Source organism: Myotis daubentonii, chromosome 19, assembly GCF_963259705.1.
Source record: "Myotis daubentonii chromosome 19, mMyoDau2.1, whole genome shotgun sequence".
NCBI classification, from domain to species: Eukaryota; Metazoa; Chordata; class Mammalia; order Chiroptera; family Vespertilionidae; genus Myotis; species Myotis daubentonii.
In genome coordinates, this window is record NC_081858.1 from 13,623,712 (window position 1) to 13,643,376 (window position 19,665).

Below are 19,665 nucleotides of genomic sequence, written 5' to 3' on the forward strand. Positions count from 1 at the left end.
GAGGGTGTGGCATGCCAAAGGGAGGGGGGAAGTGCCTTGACAGAGGAGCCGCCTCTGGAAGCAGAAGCCATGATGCACAAGAGGCTGTGATGGAAGGGGACCATGAACCCTAGAAGCCTGAAGAGCCGGGACGATGCTGACTGGAGGACAGAAAAGCCATGAACAGCGATTTGTGTTCAACAGAGCATGTGAGGTCACAGGGGTCAGAGCACTGCCAACTGTCCTGAAAGTCAGCGGCGGCCAGGCCTGGCCCGCTGGGGTGTGCTATGCAGGGGCAGGTGAGCAAGTGCGTGAAAGGGAGGCTGAAATCTCCAGACGAGAACACTGCTCCATCAACAGAAACTTTATTCTCCCTGTTGGATCTCTTGAGAGGCTGAGCAGAGCGTCTTGTGGGCATTTAGCCTGTTCTGATCTCTGCTCAGATCAGGGGCCAGCTGGGTGGACATTTCCCTAGAGCAGGAGAGAGAGTAGGGAATCCAGAACTGGATTCAGCTTAGGGAGCCTCGGGCAATCTCCAGGGCCGTCTGAGAAATGGCTGATCTCTGCCTACACTCAGGGGTGCTCTGGGTCTCATTCTCATCTCCCCGAAATGTTATAGTCCTCCTCCTCCCCCTCCCCCTCTTCTTCCTCCCCCTCCCCCTCTTCTTCCTCCCCCTCCCCCTCTTCTTCCTCTCCTTCCTCCTCCCCCTCCCCCTCTTCGTCGTCCTCCTCCCCCTCTTCTTCCTCTTCCTCCTCCTCCCCCTCCCCCTCTTCTTCCTCTTCCTCCTCGTCCTCCTCCCCCTCTTCCTCCTCCTCCCCCTCCCCCTCCCTATTCTGTTTCTCCCCCATGTCCACTACTTGCTCAGGCTGCTTGAAGCCCGTGCCAGTGGTCTGGGATGCGGAGGGCTTGGGCTCCAACTGGTTCGTGGGCTTGTGCTCCTCCGCTGTACCTTTCTCCTGAAGGTTAGGTAACTGGGGGCCTGGCTCCTCGGCCACCTGATCCAGGACAGTGGCCGGCATAGACAATATGGAGGGGGTGTCTATGCTGCCTGGGAGGGAGGCAGTGCGCTGGGAGGCGTCATGCTGGGAGGCCTCCAGGGACACATGCCGGGCCCACTGGGCCTCCTCCAGCATGCGCAGCAGGTCGTTCCAGTTGACCTCCGAGGACAGGCAGATGTTGGAGCCTTTCACTTTCTTGAAGCCCAGCAAGAGGTCCACGAGGGTCTCCGTGATGGGGAAGGAGATGAGGCCCAGCTGCTTGGTGAGGTTCCTCTCAAACTTGTACTTGCAGACAAGCAAGGAGACAGCCTGCTCCGTCATGTCGTTGATAAGCTCCTCAGACCAGGGGTTGGAGATGCAGGATATGGACTTGGAGGAGATGGAGGGCAGTGTCATCTTCTTCCTGTTGTAATGGGGGCTCTGTGCAGCAGCCAGGGAGGGAAAGGGAGACATGTCATGCCACTCTTGCTGTCCTGGGATGTCCCTCACACCACAGCACCCGACATGTCACCCACATGGACACCAGGCCTGTCACACTAAGGGTATGGCCTCAACACCTCTGCTCTGCTTCCCGCTCAACAGCTCAGCACAGGTCCTGCATGTCGGCCAACCCTCACACTTGTCACACTCTCATCACACTGGCCACCCCAGTCAGGCTACAGGACAAGGCAGGTGACCGTAGTCACATTGTCAGCCAAACTGGAGCCTGGACAACCCAGGTTCCAGCAGATTCTTGCCCAGGCCAGGGTTCAGAGGAGGGAGGTGCGCCCGGGCCTTGATGGGTAAGAGAGGGTCTGGGTTTGGGCTGGAGACCCACCAGGATGAAGCCACCTACATCTTCTCCACACCCTTCCTGGTCAAATCCCTGTCATCCGGGCAGATACACGGCAGCCCTGGCCCAGGCAGCAGGACCAGAGGGTCTTAGACCTAGGATGCAGAGCCCCACTCTAGGCTCAGGCTGCTGTCCACAAGGGACAGGACCCTCTCCACATGGGACGGTCTCCAATTTCACATGCAAATGTTAAAAGAATACCCAGAATTAAAAATAGCCTTTATTCACCTTTCATAACACCTGGCAGTATTTAGGCCAGGGTTCCTAGTCCCCATCAGCTTGGCCCCTGTTCAGGTGGTTTCCACTGTACAGGGCGAGAGACCTGAACCATGGGCACCTGCCAGTGACAGCGGCTTTTAGGAATGGTGGCTGACAGGGCCTTTGCCCTCCAAGTTTGCCCCTAAACTTTCCAGCTTTGCCCTAGAGGTAGTCACATCAGAATACAGTGAAGCGAGTGTTGGGGTGAGCTTTCTTACTAAGGAGGAGAGTGGTACGAATGCAGGGAGGTGGTGGAAGGTATGCGGAATTGTGACCTGGGTCAGGTGGGTCTGCTTGGGCACTTCCACCTTGATCCCGGGGGCAGGCAGGGTGATGTGTAGGCTCCGCCAGGGCTGGGCCCTTTGGCTGGAGCTCAGAGGCCCAGAAGAAAAGAGGGGTGATCTCTGTTCTTTGGGGTACTGGTCAGGTGCTTCCTGCCTGGTGTGGGGTGAGGGGACCTTGGGCTCTTCAGTGGGTATCACCTGGAGCCTAAATCTGGTGGCTCCTTGGGCATTAGACATGGTGGAACCACCTTCCTTGGACTTGTCCCGTGTTCTGGGCTTGTTTTTTCTTCCAGTCATCTTGGAGCTGGAGGCTGTGGTGGAGGGGAGATCATCAGTGGTCTCCTCTGGGTTGGGTGTGGCCAGTTTGGAGCCTGGTGTGATTTCTAAATTGGGCTCTGTGATGGGCTCCCATTCTGATGGGAAGAGAGGGCAGCCGTTCTGCCGGAGGGCGCCACTGAGTTTGTCCACAGCCTGGTTGACCACACTCTGCAGGGCAGGGAAGAGATGGTGCTTGGCCAGGAGGTCTAGGGTCCGATGGGGCTCACGGAACGAAGAGTAGCCGGGCAGGTTGAAGGCCTCCGACTGGCTCAGCAAGGACTTGATCTCCCTGTTGAACTCTCTCTTGAGGAATTTCAGCTCTCTCTCGCCAATCCCCAGCTCTGATGCTTCCGGTGTACCCAAGCTTGAGCCCAGTGAGTCCCACAGCAGGGCATCCCCCTGGGAGCAGGGCAGGCGTTTCTGAAGAGAGAGGGGGATTCTCAGAGGTGTCCAGGAACAGCCAAGCCAGGCTTGACCGAGCTCTGGGCTGGGCTCCATCCTCCCCACCCAAGGCCATGGCCCCACATCTTACCCCTCTGTTCTCCAGCCGCAGCAGCCGTTTAAGGCTCTTCTCCTGCAGCAGTCTGTCCCTTATGGGTGGCAGTGGGCCTAGGCCGCGGTAGCCCAGGTCACTGTCCCGGCCATAGGAACCCGGGTAGCCGACTGTGGCGTTGCTATGTGAGTCAGACATGGAGCTGGAGCAGGATGGATAGTTGTTGGGGTGCCCGATGCAGAGGCTGGGCTGGACATGGTGCCGGTGCACAGTATTGAGGCTGGGCCGGGCACGCACACGTCGCCCACCCCTCGGCATCTCCACTGGGTCCTGCACATCCACCAGCGGCGCCCCAGTCTCTGTCTTCATGGTAGCCATGCGCTCAGTTGCTTCCTCCACCACCCTCTGCAGGCTCTCTAGCACCTGGCCCTCCACAAGGAAATCCAGGAAACTGCCAAAGGGCCGAGGGTCCCTCGTGCTCCCACGGTGGCTGCGAAGCCCTGAGCTGCCGGAGGGGCCGTACATTGACGGTGGGTGTGGCACGTGGCCCAGATTGGAGGGCTGCTCCACTTTCAGGAACGGTGGCTTCTTAGGCGGCTGCACCTGAGCAGAAAGGCATGTCACAGTGATCAGGAAGGCCCCAGAGCAGGAGGGTCCCTGGGGTCCTTCTAAAGCACCAGGCGCTGGGTGGGCAGCAGAAGAAACTGTGCTTAGAGCCCTGGGTTTAGGCCCTGGTTCTGCCACCTTCAGGCTGTATGACTGTGGGCACAAGGGGATCTGAAAGCCCACCTCTGGCCCTCCCACAGGGAGTGAGTGGGTGATCACAAAACCCCTCTGACTCCTCACTTGGGCTCCTCATCTGTCTGTCCTGCTCCACTGCTGGGCTGTACAGACCACCTGTGGTCTTGAGCCCTGCACACCCCATGGCTACTTCTGCAAGTTGAGTCCTAAGCCTTGAATAAACCCCATGATCCCACTCTGGGCCCCAGTCTACTGAGCTCCTCCCAGGCCACTGGAAGTCAGGGGGACGTAGGATGAAAGTGAGGGTGCCTGGCCAGCATGGCTCAGTGATTAAGTGTCAACCTATGAACCAGGAGGTCAGGGTTTGATTCCCCGCCAGGGTACATGCCTGCTTGTGGGCTCATCCCCAGTAGGGGGCGTGCAGGAGGCAGCCGATCAATGATTCTCTCTCATCATTGATGTTTCCATCTCTCTCTCTCCCTCTCCCTTCTTCTCTGAAATCAATACAAATGTGTTTTAAAATACCTATGTGCTGATATATCTTTAAAAAGAAAAAGCAATTGAGGATGAGTAGGGCCCAGCAGGGGGTCAGCGCAGTGGAAATGAGGAAGGGGTGTTGTGATCTGGGGCACTGGGGCTGGCGAGGGAGCTATGGGGCCGGGCCTCAGAGTCAGGCCCTCCCGGGCACACCTACCCGGGCCCGGTACGTGATGTGGCCGGCCTCATCGTCCGCCAGGTATCCCGAGTGGTGGCGGCAGGTGTTCATGATGTGGGTGCACCGGTCGGCTGCCAGCCGTCCTCTCTCTTCCGTTTTGCCGTGCGGCCGCGGCTGCCTCTCCGCGTCGGGCGGGGAGAAGGCGTGAGTTTCTCCCCAGGCTTCCATAGGTTCGAGTCTCCGTCCCTCTGTAGGACACTGCGTCAGAGGCCCCGGGTCCACAGGTCCCTCGCTCCCGCCACCCCAAGTCCCTCCGGGGTCTGGCCCTGCCGTTGCTCCTGGAGACCCCTGGGCGTCGGCATACACATCCGTGTCCGGAACCGTTGGGGTTGGGGTCCCCGAGGACGTCCTCATCCTGACTTTGACCATCTCCAATCCTCGCCCCTCCCAGACCCCGGGCGCCCGGGCGTCTGTCCGTGGCCGAACCCCCCGACTCACCAAAGTTAGCGCCTCGCATGGCGCCAGGCAGTGCGATCTCTGCCCGCTCGGGGGCAGCGACACTGCTCTGGAGTCGCTCGGAGAACGCCCCTCGGGGTCATTTACATGCGGCATCTTGATTGGCTCTCAACCGGTGCCCTTTCTCCAGCTCCCCCGACACAAAGGTTGTGGGCGGGGCCCGCGATGGCCCCTCCCCTAATTCATCCAGTTCTGTCCCTCCCACATTCAGAACCAGGGAGCCAGGGAGCCAGGAGTGAGCGGCTCTGATCCCCACTCTGATCCTCACTCTGATCCCCCTACTTCTTTATCTGCCCCGAGGGAGGCGAGCCTAAGGGGCAAAGTCAAAGTCTCTAGTGACACAAGCACATTCTTCGGCTCCAATCGGGTCCCTGCGTCGCTCTGGGCCTCCGGCTCTTTCCAGCGTCCTCCCCTCACCCATTGTGGACAACCCCAAGGTCCCTCTTGAGCCCGCTCCCTTCTGCAGTCTCCCTGAGCGCAGAGGAAAGAGTTCCTGCTCTAAGTCACAGGTTTAGCTTCCATTCCCAGCTCTGTCGTTTCCTGCCTGTGGACTCAACCGCTATGATCTCTGCTCCTTTATAAAGGGAATTGAATGTCCTTCCCCAGGGAATATGGAGATGACATTTTCTTTTTTAAAAATATATTTTTTGTTGATTTTTTTACAGAGAGGAAGAGAGATAGAGAGTTAGAAACATCAATCAGCTGCCTCCTGCACACCAAGGTACATGCCCTTGCCCGGAATCGAACCTGGGACCTTTCAGTCTGCAGGCCGACGACGCTCTATCTACTGAGCCAAACTAGTTAGGGCTGGAGATTACATTTTCATACAACACACCCGGCACCCCATATATCTTTACCTCCTCTCCCCCTCTGCCTGATAAACTCCTCCTCATGCAGCCCCCTTTCCAGGTGTCACCTCTCAGAGAAGCCTTCCCAAAAGGCTCACCCTTCCTTCTCCAACAGAATGATGGCAAACCCCATTCCAGATTCTGCCACACTTTATCAGGCGGCACTCCTTGGAGTTAGGGATTGAGGTGCTCACCCCTAATCTCTAATATTTCTAGTACCACTCATAGTATTAGAATAGATGCTCGGTGAATTTTAATTTCCTTCTTCCAGTCTTTAGACACTCAAAGACCTTTAGCCTTTCCAGGATCAGTTTCCTAGTGGAGAATGCTGGTTGATTGAGGTCTGATGATTTTTTAAAAAAAATAAAGTATGGCCAAACCGGTTTGGCTCAGTGGATAGAGTGTCGGCCTGTGGACTGAGGGGTTCGAGGTTCGATTCCGGTCAAGGGCATGTACCTTAGTTGCGGGCACATCCCCAGTAGGAGGTGTGCAGGAGGCAGCTGGTCGATGTTTCTCTCTCATCAATGTTTCTAACTCTCTATCCCTCTCCCTTCCTCTCTGTAAAAAAATCAATAAAATATATTTTTAAAAAATAAAGTATGTTTTTATTGACTTTACAGGGAGGTGGAGAGAGAAACATCAATTGGCTGCCTTCTGAATGCCCCCTACTGAGGATTGAACCCACAAATCAGGCATGTGCCGAGACTGGAATCAAACTGGGACCTCTCCGTGCTCGGGAAAATGCTCAACCAACTGAGCAACACTGGCTAGGGTGAGGTCTGATGATTTAATAATCATGTTTGAACATAACAGTCAGTCCTTATGCCAAGAGCTCAGTGAGCTCTTTGAGGCCTCCACTTCATACTGTGCCCTCACAGAAATTGGTATCATTTGTCATTCTCTAGCTCAGCTCTTTCCTCTCGGCCCCTGAAATAGGGGCAGCCAGGGCCTAAAGGACCAGAGCAGATGCAGATGCAGGCTCAGAGCTCCGGAGGTAGTCCCAGCTCCACTACTCCTGGCAGGATCACTTTGGGAAGAAACTAACCTTCTCTGAACCTCAGTTTCTTCATCTATAAAACAAATTGGTAAATGGAAATGACATTATCAATGTCATAGGCGGTACACAAATACTGCACTTCCATTGGGAAAATCAAGACATCATAATGAAAACCCTGGTTATCAACTATGTGATTATTTGTACAGTCATGGGTAAGGAAAATGTCACTGAACCACAAAGGAAAAAAGGAGCCATAGCCAGTTTGGCTCGGTGGATAGAGCGTCGGCCTGCAGACTGAAGGGTCCCAGGTTCGATTCCGGTCAAGGGCATGTACCTTGGTTGTGGGCACATCCCCAGTGGGGGGAGGGGGAGTGTGCAGGAGGCGGCTGATTGATGTTTCTCTCTCATTGATATTTCTGACTCTCTATCCCTCTCCCTTCCCCTCTGTGAAAAATCAATAAAATATATATATATATATATATATATATATATATATATATATTTTATATATATATTTTATTGATTTTTTACAGAGAGGAAGGGAGAGAGATAGAGAGTTAGAAACATCGATGAGAGAGAAACATCGATCAGCTGCCTCCAGCACACCTCCTACTGGGGATGTGCCCGCAACCCAGGTACATGCCCTTGACCGGAATCGAACCTGGGACCTTTCAGTCCGCAGGCTGACGCTCTATCCACTGAGCCAAACCGGTTTTGGCAATAAAATATATTTTTTAAAAAAAGAAAAAAAGGAGGCTGTGAATGTAAAAATTAGTCTGGCACAGAGCTCAAGAGATGGAAGTAGGGGCTAATGCTTTCTCAAATGAAGCCATTGGTATTACATGTTTTCTTTCATTTTATTGTTTAGAACTTTTACAAATCACACACACACATACACACACAAGCCACTCCTTAAAAAAAAAAAAATCAGTAAAAGACAGGCAGTTTGAAAAAGAAGACACATAAAGAGCTAATAAAAACATGGAAAAGTTCATAGTCACTATGAAAAATGAAACATACAACCTGAGGGGTGTGGCTCAGTGGTTGAGCCTCGACCTATGAACCTGGAGGTCCTGTTCCATTTCCGGTCAGGGCGCATGCCTGGGTTGCGGGCTCGAGCCCCAAGCAGGAGACAAGCAGGAGGCTGGCTGGTCGATGATTCTCATCATTGATGTTTCCATCTCTCTTTCCTCTCACTGAAATCAATAAAAAACATTTTTTTTAAAAAAATGAAACATTACAAAAATGAGATAACATTGATATGATCATTATTTCTCAAAACTTGGGGAAGGAGAGAAGAGGAATTAGGTGTGTCTATTTGCTTAGGGAAAATACTGGAAGGACACTGTCCCCAGAAAATTGACAGTGGTAATCTCGGGGAAGGGTAAGAGATTTCTTTCTTCAGGCTTTCTCTTCTGCATGTTTCATATTAAATGTTATTTTTGCAGTCGCTGAAAGTGTCGCGTTGCAATAAATCTAGCCCTGGCCGTGGTCGGCTTGGTTTGGAGCCCACCGGGAGGCGGGAGGACGTTGCAGGGCCACGGCGGGGCCACTAGGTGGCAAGAACAAAGGCGAAGTGGGGACGCGTCCGGGTGTGGGCGGCGGGGAGGGGCCTGGGGCTGCGTTTCAGGGCGGAGCCTGGACTGTCCGGTTCACTCCCATCAGGTCCCCAGCCGCGCGCGCTCCGGCTGGGGGATGGCTTGGCCGCGCGTGCGGCTGGTGGTGACTGCGGACGACTTTGGGTACTGCCCGCGGCGGGATGAGGGCATCGTGGAGGCCTTCTTGGCCGGAGCTGTGACCAGCGTGTCCCTGCTGGTCAACGGCGCGACGGCGGAGAGCGCGGCGGAACTGGCCCGCAGGTGAGGAGTGACCCCCCGAGTCAGAATGGGGTTTGGGCGGCGCCGATCGGTGGCCGCGGGTGCTCCGGCTCGCGTTCCACCCTCAGGCACCGAATCCCCACGGGACTCCACGCCAACCTGTCCGAGGGCCGCCCGGTGGGCCCGGCCCGCCACGGCGCCTCGTCGCTGCTCAGCCCCGAAGGCTTCTTCCTGGGCAAGATGGGATTCCGGGAGGCGGTGGCAGCCAAAGATGTAGCTTTGTCCCAGGTGCGGAAGTGCGGCTGCAGGAGGAGGACATCCCCCAAGGCTCCTCCCAGAGGGTACCATGACGCCATCAGGGGCGGGAACGGGAGCGGGCTCTGGATGCTTGCCTGGTTCCAACTCTGGAGCAGTCTCCCGGAGGCACGGGGGTGGGGGGTGAGGGGTGGGGGGTGGGTAGCTGGTCCTCATCGGTAGCTGCTCCCGGCCGTTTAAGGTGCCATAGTCCTCTCCTTCCAGGTGCGGGAAGAGCTGGAGGCCCAGCTGAGTCGCTTCCAGGAATTACTGGGCAGGAAACCCACCCACGTGGACGGGCACCAGCATGTGCACGTGCTCCCAGGTTGGTGGTGCCAGGCAGGGGGCGGTGTGCCCAGGTGCGGTGAGGGGTGCTCGCAGGTGGGGAGAGGTGCTCCTCCCTGACAGCGCCCCGCCCGCCTACAGGCGTGTGCCAGGTGTTCGCAGAGGCGCTGCAGGCCCATGGGGTGCGCTTCACGCGTCTGCCACTGGAGCGAGGATTGGGCGACTGTACTTGGCTGGAGGCCCCTGCTCGCGCCTTCGCGTGTGCAGTGGAGCGCGATGCCCGGGCTGCTGTGGGCCCCTTCTCCCGCAGTGGCCTAAGGTGAGGACCCCCAAACTGCTGTGCCCTGTTCCCTACCTGGCTCAGGTCCCAGTGGGTCCAGCTGGCTAGCTGAGTACCTTTCTCATCTGCCCTTGGCCTAGCCCTGCCCATCACTGTCCTGCTCGTCTGTGCTCTGATGCCTGGGTATCCACAGGTGGACCGATGCCTTCGTGGGTCTGAGCACCTGTGGCCGGCACATGTCTGCTCATCGTGTGTCAGGAGCACTGGCTCGGGCCCTGGAAGGTACACCCACAGGTCATGCCCTGACAGCGGAGCTGATGGCCCACCCAGGCTACCCCAGTGTGCCTCCCGCTGGAGGCTGCGGTGAGGGCCCCGACGCCTTTTCCTGCTCTTGGGAACGGCTGCATGAGCTGCGTGTCCTCACAGAGCCGACGCTGCAGGCCCGGCTGGCCCAGGATGGCGTGCAGCTCTGTGCCCTCCATGACCTAGAGTCCAAGAGACCTGGTGAAGCCACTCTAGCAACCTTCCTGGAGTCCTCCCAACCATGACCCTGGCAGCCAAGGACTAACGCCTTAGTGCTCAGGGACGAGGCAAGGGTTGAGCTTTGGCACAGCCCACAACCAAACCCAGAGGAGGTTCTGTGACTTCCCTGGGCAGAATGATGCCACCTCTTTGCCCAGATCCTCATGCCTCAGTGTGATAGCCAGACCTTTGGCAAGCCCTCTGGCTGCAGGTGGGTCAGCCTGTGATATCTCAGCATGGGGCCTGCCAAACATTTTCTGCTCTTCACATTTCTACGTAAGCATGGTCTTTGTTTAGGTGTAGTGGGGAGAGATCACTATATTAATAAAATAATGTGTCTTGTAAAATTTGAATGGTTTATAAACTGTGCCCAGAAAACTGTTACAGACACAGGGGCAGGCAAAAGCAACTCCCAGGGCCCAGACCCGGTCACTATTCCAGAAAAGACGTATCAAACAAGTTTCACTCTCATTTTGTTCATGCTTAGCTTTTGTTTTCTTTTGGGAGGTGTGAGAGGAGAAGAATGTCTCACCTGGATACCTTTTAGGAGGCATATTATAATCTCAATTTTTATTGAGAAAGAAGTCACCTGCCAGTGTAGCTCAGTGGTTGAGCATCAAACTATGAACCAGGAGTCACAATTCTATTCCAGGTCAGGGCACATGCCCCGGTGTGGGCTCAATCCCCAGTGGGGGGCATTCAGCAGGCAGCTGATTAATGATTCTCTCATTGATGTTTCTCTCTCTGTGTCCCTTCCTCTCTGAAATCAATTAAAAAGAAGACTAGAGATTACTTAAAAAAAAAAGTTTTCCAAAAAACACTTCTAAGCACCCAGATTAGCCATTAACAAGTACTGCCCGGCCCAGGCACTATGCTGAAGTCCCAACTTCAGCTCCAGTCCTCAGGTTGGTGACATTCCTCCACGTTGCATGAGGGAAGCCAATTCGGTGCTGGGGCGGGAAGAACTCAGACCAACTCAGGCTTTGCCTTCTACTGCGTCAGGTGGCTGCCCTGCAGGGCGGGGCACTGAGGTGCTGCCAAGTAACAAGAGCAGGGTGAGGCCACCAGTCTATGGACTTGGCCTTGAGGAAGTCCTGAGGCCCTTGCCAGAGGAGCCTTGGAGCTAGAGGGTGGCAGAAGTCAGGCTGCTGTGGGCACAGGAGTGAGTAAGGCCCATATTTTGAACTGAACAATTTGATGGCAAACCTTTTGAGCTCGGTGTGTCAGCATTTTGAAAAACCCTAACTTAACTCTGGCGCCGTGTCACATATAGAAATTTTTTGATATTTGAAACCATAGTAAAACAAAGATTTATATTTTTGACATTTATTTTATATATTTAAATGCCATTTAACAAAGAAAAATCAACCAAAAAAATGAGTTCGCGTGTCACCTTTGACACGCATGTCATAGGTTCGCCATCACTGAATTAGACCAAAGGAAGGGCCTGGCTAGTGTGACTCGGTTGGAGTGTCATCCTGTGCACTGAAAGGTCTTGGGTTTGATTCCTGGTCAGGGCACATACCCAGGTTTCAGGTTCAATCCCAGGTCTGGATGCATTCAGGAGGCAACTGATCCATGTTTCTCTCTCACACCAATGTTTTTCTCTCTTACCCTCTCCTCTCCTCTCTAAAATCAATTAAAACAACAACCCAACAACAATGAAGGCAGGCAAGAAAATGTTAACTCCAGAGTTCAACTGGAATAATGGTGCCCATGGGGTTGTCCTGAGGTTGGAAGGGAATAAAGTGCTGGGACATGGCAGAGAACCCCAGCCAATGATCAAAGGAAAGGACTGCTTCCTGCTTCCTGGTAAGATAAATGCCAGGTAAAATGTTCGCTCCCAGAAACATGCAGGCCTGCTCTCAGCTGGTGTCATTACAGGCAAGGAACTAGGCTGATAGAAGACAGTGTCAGATGTCCTGGCTCGTAGAGCATCGCCCCCATGTGCCAAGGTTGTGGGTTTGATCCCCAGCCAGGGCACATACAAGAAACAACCAATATGTCCACAAATAAGTAAAATAACAAATCAAGGTTTCTCCTTCTCTCTCCCTTCTTCTCTAAAAACATCAAATTAAAAAAATAAGCCCTAGCTGGCTTGTTCAGTGGTTACAGCACTGGCCCTCAGACTGAAGGCTTGTGAGTTCCATTCTGGTCAAGCCACTTACTGGATTCCTGACCCCTGGTCAGGGTGCATGTGGGAGGCAACCAATTGATGGTCTCTCTCACATCGATACTTCTGTCTCTCCTCCTCCCACTCTCTAAAAATCAATGGAGCCTGGCTGGCATGGCTCAGTGGTTGAGCATCGACCTATGAACCATGAGGTCACAGTTTGACTCAGTTTGATTCTGAGTCAGGGCACATGCCCGGGTTGTTGGCTTGATCTCCAGTGTGGGGCGTGTAGGAGGCAGCCGATCAACGATTTTCTAATCATTGATGTTTCTCTCTCTCTCTCTGAAAGCAATAAAAACAAATTTTTAACAAAATCAATGGAAAAAATATCCCCAGGTGAGGATTAGCATAAATAAATGGTCAGGTGCCTGGGCTGAGTCAATGCCTCAGCTGCCCACTGTCCTGGAGACTCAGGTTTCTGGGGGTAACCCCTCAAGGAAATGATCTAAGGACTCCCTCAGGTACATCCTTACTAATTCCATGACCTCAATCAAGACAGCCAGTTTGCTCGCTCTAGCGGGCTTGGCTCAGCATCTAGAGCATGGGCCCTCGGTGTGAGGGGTCCTGGGTTTGATGCTGGTCAAGGACACATACCTCAGTTGCAGGCTCGATCCTGGCCCTGGTCAGGGAGGAGGCAATCAATGTTTCTCTGTCTCTCCCCCTCCTTTCTACTCTAAAAATCAGTGGGGGGAAAAGATCCTCGAGTGAGGATTAACAACAAAAGACAGCCAGTTTGGCCCTGGCTGGTTTGGCTCAGTGGATAGAGTGTTGGCCTGCGGACAGACGGGTCCCAGGTTCGATTCCAGTTAAGGGCACATGCTTGGGTTGCAGGCTTGATCCCCACTGTGGGGCATGCAGGAGGCAGACGATCATTGATGTTTCTCTCTCTCCTGCTCCCTTCCTCTCTGAAATCAATAAAAAAAAAATAATAATAAAAAGATAGCCAGTTTGCTCTTCTGCTGAATGTGGGTATCACTCTTTAGGGGCTGATCTGACTGAAGTGAAACATAGAGGTGCTGTCTGCTCCCCAGACAGCCAAGGGAGACCCAATAATCTGGACTCTTCAGCTTTTTCTGTGCCTCTTTTGGAGGCTGGGTCATGGGAAGATAGGAGCAGGCAAAAGCTTCAGGAGACCAGAGGCCCTACGACCTGGGCACCAGCCACCCCTCCCACACCGAGTGCAGGCCCACCGCCAGTAAGGAAGAAACCCATACAACCAAACCAGTGTTGGAGAGCATTTTTATTAAGGGCAGCAGAATGGGATCGCAGCATCTTTAGAAAGCCTATTCTCTGCCATGGTGGGCAGGGGCAGGGAGGAGGGGAAGGACCTGGCCCACTTTGGTTCAGTTCAGGCGGGTGTCAATTCCTGAGTGGGCTCGGGACAGTGGGCGACAGCTCTCCCCTCCCCCAGAGGACCCAGCTTATTTGATTTCAGAACTGCCAGGGCACCAGCGTGCTCAAAGCCTGCTCTGAAGGCTCAGCTACCACCCGGAACTGCTGCAGGCTGGATGGAGCAAGCCACCCAGGTATGAGGGAAGGACCCCTCATGGCCTCGTTTTCCCAGGGCCAGGCCTCTCCTGACTGGACAAACCATGGGGTGCAATGCCAGGGCTAAGAGTCCCCTGAGGTGCTGCCGGCATTGACAAAAGGTACCTCCTGTGGTGAACAGAGAAGTGAAGGACAACAGGCAGGCAGAACTATGCTGGTAGAAACACGAAGCAATGGGATGGTTTCCAAGAATGGCAATAATTTTGGATTCAGAGAAGCAACGATGGTGGCTTACTTGGATAGCTTCCGACAGAATTTGGCATTTTATTACAAATCTGTATGTAAGTGAAATAACGTCCATCATCACCTTTCTGCCAATGAAGAGACAGATGTGGAAATGCTGGCCCAGCTCCCCTGAGCAGGCAGGAGTCTCCAGAGCCTGCCCCTTGAGTATCTTGGACTAAAGCAGTTGAATCAGTGACACACTGCAGGGACCACGTGCCCGGACAACTAAACGACATTAACCTGCACATCATCCCAGTTCTGTGCAGTAAGACCAAGCTGTCTTAGAGGTTATAGCCCTGGAAGGATCTCGTTTTAAAACTAAAATGAGCAAAGTTTCTTTAAGTCATTTCTCCACAGAATCTAATACCCCGGAGAGTCAGGAAGGGAAGCTGCCAGTGGCCGAAGCGGAGTTGGTGACACATGGCATTTGGACCAGCAGCTTCCTCTGGGTGTCAGTGACATGTTTTCTCTACTATTTCAGGGACAGTCCCACTTGCTTTGAAAAAGACATTAACATTCAAATCCTTACAAGTTCATCTGAGGATAAATTCTAAGGTCAATTTTTATTTCTACAAAAAAAAGGCAGTCAAAACAATATAAAACACATGTAGAGGATATTACTCAGTGGGCTTCAAGTGGAGCTTGACTCTGCAAAGGCTGTGAGTCCAGAGGGAGGGAAGGCCGTCTTGTTCCTGGGCTGGCCTGGCCGGCTGCTTCGAAGGGAGAGGCCAGCAGGGCATCGGTGACCCCGGACTGGTTCTGGCTCTAGCTGAGTCCTGCCAATTCCAACCCTGCAAAGGGTCAAACTGCTGGAGGAGGGCTGAGGCGGGGCTGCTGCACTGAGGAGGTGGACATCGGGCTCCGTGGCACATTCGGATGGAGCTTGCTGACTGGTGAGCGTGGAATTTCAAATGGACATTCTGGCTTTAGCGTTGTCTGTAAAGGCCAGCACATCTTCTAAAATGGCTGCAGGGAGGAGCGTGAACCTTTGACCTCAGGAGCCTCTCTGATGAGAAATTCCTCACACAAGTGCAGTGTCCTCTGGCTGGCAGGCCCTCCCTGGGTGGCCACAGACCTGATACTGCAGGGTCTTCCCAGGTAGGCCAGGCCAAGCTAGTGTTCAGTCACACACACAGACATCAGGGTTGCCATTTAATCAGTGTTATGATGATAACATTGGCAAGATTTTTACATAAGAAGTGGGCCTCCTTTTCATAGTTATTTTTTTGGGGGGGATGGTGGTTTGCTTGCTTTAAAAAAATTGTTTTTAAAGTGTTATAAATTGGAATCAGGAGAACTTGAATGAACTCCCACACGCACTGCAACATGGGAGAAGAGAAGTCACCAGACCAGACAGAGCTGTCTCTTCTCCTTGCAGAGGTGGGGCCTGGGTCTGGCAAAGTGAATGAATGAAAAAGAAACTGAATGCAAGAGAGTGGCGTTGAAAGGGCATGGGAAGAAAGGGAACCACAACCTTTTATTTTAAACCTTAAGGTCTAAATGTAAATGGAAGATTTTGGATAAATTTGGACAAGAAAAGAAACACCATTCTTTTAGAGTAGACTGAAGCAGTGATTTTTAAAACAAAGAAAGCAGAACTAGAACATCTTAAATTTTTAATCCTTTCTTTACAGGTTACCTAAGACCACTTTTGATTAAGAAAACTGTAGAAAGTTAGTAACTGCCACAAGCAAACGCCAGGTGGTGGCCTGTGTCAATTTTCCACAGAGTCCTGCTTTGCGGGATGTCTGAATGCACTGCTTGGGGTCTCTGCTCACACTTGCTGGAATCAATCGTGGCAGATTTTAGTCCACAGGTCGCTTTTCCCCATATTTCTTTGTAAACTCTTCAGCATTCTTACAGAATTTTTTACGGTCCTTAGAGTATTCTTCAGCTAGGTCAGCCCGAAGGGGGTGCTCAGGCTGGGGGTCATTCACCAGTGCTATGAGAGACTGGATTACTGCCAAGAAAAGGAGAAGGCATTGCTGGTTACAATCATCTCAGAAAGGGCCCAGGAAAGATATGCAACTCTGACTCTAATACTGATTTGTATCTATGTGCTTCTAAGACAAAGTGGCCTCTGATTTATCCAAAATTCTAACCACAAGCACTTAACTTTCCTCTGTAATGAGGATAAAGTGATGGACGACAGTCAACAGTGGATAACTGTTCAGAGTGATGCCGCTGCCGCCTCCTCCTCTTCCTCTGAATGTCCCAGCCCCTAGTTACTCTCATCCTTTCCCCGCAGTCTGGAGACATCAGGCCTGTGTGTGTGTGTCTGTCTGTCTGTCTGTCTCTCTCTCTCTCTCTCTCTCATGTGTGCATGCGTGAAGCTTCTCCAGGGCAGAGACTGGGTGATGTGTTCCAGAACTGCACTCAGTTCAGGGTAGTTTCAATGAGTATGAGAATGAAGGGTGCAAGACGGGCATGCAGCATGTAAGTGCATAATGAGTCCACCCTGGAAGACCCCGAAGAGCTTTTAAACCAGCTGAGAAAGGGTCACTGGACCACCCTGTCTAACCACTAGGGCAGTGATGGCGAACCTTTTGAGCTCGGTGTGTCAGCATTTTGAAAAACCCTAACTCAACTCTGGTGCCGAGTCACATATAGAAATATTTTGATATTTGCAACCATAGTAAAACAAAGATTTATATTTTTGACACTTATTTTATATATTTAAATGCCATTTAACAAAGAAAAATCAACCAAAAAAATGAGCTCGCGTGTCACCTCTGACAAGCGTGTCATAGGTTCACCATCACTGCACTAGGGGTTAAAACCACTGGGAGGTTAGCCCCCAGTAGCATTATACTGTCTATTTCAGAAGCAGAAGTCACATGGATGGGCTTGGGTGGGTTCTACAATGCTCCCCCCAAAAGCAGTAAATCCTAGATGTGCTGGAAGGCGAGTCCTGGGCCCTTGGAACTTAGGAGCGAGGAAGATAATGGTAGCATGCCTGGGGCAGGGGCAGGCGAAGGCATGGGTTCAGCTTTTCTTTCTCCTTTGCAGCACTTCTACGTTTTGCCCAGCTGTTTTCCAGTTTACAAACTCTAAGAAGCTTGAATAAATCTTCTACGCAAAGCCTCTTCATTCCTTTTAAGTTCTAGCAAAGCCTCTTCATTCCTTTTAAGTTCTAGCAAAGCCTCTTCATTCCTTTTAAGTTCGATAGCATAAATAGGTGGCTTCTAGTCTTTTGTTCATAATTAGAAATTGTTTCCTAGCAGAATGGCTGCTTCATTAGCATTTTGGGAACCCCACAGGAGTAAATGCTTTGGGGCGGATGTGGGGGAGCACTGATGAGTTTCCCTGCCCACTCTCTGTTATGGATACTCAGGCTCTTGGTTTCTTACTATGATTATACCTTAATATCCAATGCATTAGTATAAAATCATTTGGTAATTATTAAGACATGATTTTCAAAAGATACTCACTCTGCAGTTTGCTATTTTCCCAAGAACTTGCTTTTACTTTTTGACCGAGTCTAAATATTTTCAAATTTATTTAGTAGTTCTGATGAGTATTTCATTCTTTCTCTGTTTCCTTTGGGTGCATTTCTGGCTCCTCAGCTAAACTATAATAAACCCAGTTTAGCTTAGCTTGTTTTGATAGTGAGAACACTGATATCTATGACTGCTTGTCAAACTACAACTATGGCCCCATCCCATTATTTTTTTATATATGGAACAGCAGGCTCATTTTATTTCATAAATGTCTGGCTCTGGTTTCTTGAACGCTTTCTTGAGCCAGGTGCTCCCCAGAAGCACTTTTTTCTCCCAAAAGAAAGACTTTAAAAACAATCAAAATTTACCTCCTATTCTCTCACTGTAGAGGGTAGGGCAAAAGTAAGTTTACAGCTGAGTACACAAAAGTTTACTCTTGTATTATTATGTATTAATTACTGTATTATTTTCCATATGAACAACTGTAAACCTACTTTTGCCCCATCCTATATATGATCAGAGGGTAAAGCCTATGAAATCTCATTTTTGTTCTTATTGGCAGTTTTCTTGTATTAGAGGATGTTAACACTATAACTTCTTCCTTTTTATGGAGATCTAGGGTGCTTCATTCTCACAGAGTAAAATGTGAATGGTACCTTCCATAGAATGCTTTATAAAAATGTTAACTAATATGCTCTTTGTTATATTTCTTGAGTCCTTTTTATAACTTTATCTACTTGATTTGTTATAATAGTGTATGGGGGGGGGGGTTTGAAACTTTCATTTTAAATTGTTTTAATTTTCTCCATACAAATTTTGTTTTGGTTAATTCTCATCCAAGGATATTTTTTCCATTGATTTTTAGAGAGAGTGGAATGAAGGGGGAAGGGCGGGGGGGGGGGGGGAAGAGAAAGGGAAAGAGAAAAAGAGTGATGTGAGAGAGACACATCGACTGGCTGCTTCCCACACACCCCACCCCCTGACCGGGACCAAAATCAAACCTGCAACCCAGGTTCGTACCCCAGTCCAGGAATCCAGACCCTCCAGTGGACAGGCCGATGCTCTAACCACTGCGCACACCAGCCAGGGCTCCATATAATTTTATTATGTTGTTTGATACATACAGATTCAGTATTATGCTGGCTTTGTTACTGGCTGTATTTTATATGGTAAATCTCATTAAAGTACTCAACTAAGCTCCTGCTCTGCCACTAAGATATCTACCAGAATCAGGCAGGTGGCAGAACAAAACTTTATTTTCACATTTCCTGGTATTATTGCCAACTCCTACCAGCTTCCTGTTTGATATAATTTTGCCTTGTTTCTTGACGTTTCTCATGCTATTCGTGCTCAATTTTTAATGTTTCCTTACTTTCTTTTAAAAATTTGAGATATAATTCACATATTAAAAAACAAACTTCTTTTGAAAGTATACAAGACAGGTGGCTCAGTTGGTTGGAGCGTTGTCCCATACACCAACACGGTTGCGGGTTTGATCCTCAGTTGGGGTGTGTATGGGAGACAACCGATTGATGTTTCTCTCTCAAAAATCAATAACTATATCCTTGGGTAAGGATTAAAAGTATACAATTCAGTTGTTTTTAGTATATTAAAAAAATTATCTGGACACTACCATTCAACTCCAGAATATTTTCATTACCCCAAAATAGGGATAATACTGACACAGCCCTCTTGGGCAGCCAGCAACTATATGAGGTGCAAAGCACTTTACTTATGTTCATCTCCTGCAGTCCTCCCTACCCCTGGTTGTGTCACAACATGTCCTGTCCTATACAGTCCACCTGTAGACCCCCTCACCACCCCAGTTCTCAATAAGGAAGAGATGTGTAATTCTCTGTGACCTAGCAATCTGAGGTGCAGGGTCTGCCTGGGTAGCCTGGCCTGGAAGGACTTCCCCTTCTCAGACATGCTGTTTAACACACACAACTTGGCAAGGGCTTTGGGAGTTGCATGAGTGGCTGACAAGGCATTCCTAAACAAGTGCAGCTATAGCCTTCCAACACAGAGCTAGGAATTTGTTTAATATATATATATATATATATATATATATATATATATATATATATATATATCAGGCATCTGCACTTAAGAATAACTTTGTTGGCCCTAGCACATGCCCACATTGTGGGCTTGAACCCTA

General features: G+C 51.0%; 3 protein-coding genes across 7 annotated transcripts in view; 1 reads left to right on the plus strand and 2 right to left on the minus strand.

Moving 5' to 3' along the window:
* Positions 1-813: 813 nt before the first annotated feature.
* CCDC116 (coiled-coil domain containing 116) lies at positions 814-7,290 on the minus strand (the record flags this gene model as incomplete). Its single annotated transcript, XM_059677110.1, has 4 exons — positions 4,599-7,290; positions 3,203-3,766; positions 2,551-3,090; positions 814-1,398 (listed from the first exon to the last, which is right to left on the minus strand). Coding segments are annotated over exons 1-4 (2,262 nt in total), but the record flags the coding sequence as incomplete, so codon positions are not given.
* Positions 7,291-8,555: 1,265 nt separating this feature from the next.
* Positions 8,556-10,465, plus strand: YDJC (YdjC chitooligosaccharide deacetylase homolog). Of its 3 annotated transcripts, none has more exons than XM_059676388.1 (5): positions 8,556-8,779; positions 8,866-9,025; positions 9,257-9,356; positions 9,440-9,635; positions 9,790-10,465. In XM_059676388.1, the coding sequence occupies exons 1-5, from the start codon at positions 8,616-8,618 to the stop codon at positions 10,142-10,144; spliced, it is 975 nt and encodes a 324-aa protein (XP_059532371.1). In that variant the 5' UTR covers positions 8,556-8,615; the 3' UTR covers positions 10,145-10,465. The 3 variants fall into 3 exon arrangements, with proteins under 3 accessions (XP_059532371.1, XP_059532372.1, XP_059532373.1); XM_059676389.1 differs by having other exon boundaries at positions 9,458-9,635; XM_059676390.1 differs by having other exon boundaries at positions 9,737-9,955.
* A 3,048-nt stretch (positions 10,466-13,513) lies between these two features.
* UBE2L3 (ubiquitin conjugating enzyme E2 L3) overlaps positions 13,514-19,665 on the minus strand; it is a 38,201-nt gene continuing 32,049 nt past the window's right edge. For all 3 annotated transcript variants that reach the window (XM_059676391.1, XM_059676394.1, XM_059676392.1), the window contains one exon: positions 13,514-16,024. In XM_059676391.1, coding sequence (XP_059532374.1) covers positions 15,870-16,024 — 155 coding nt within the window. In that variant the 3' untranslated portion in view covers positions 13,514-15,869. The remainder of the gene's footprint in view (positions 16,025-19,665) is intronic.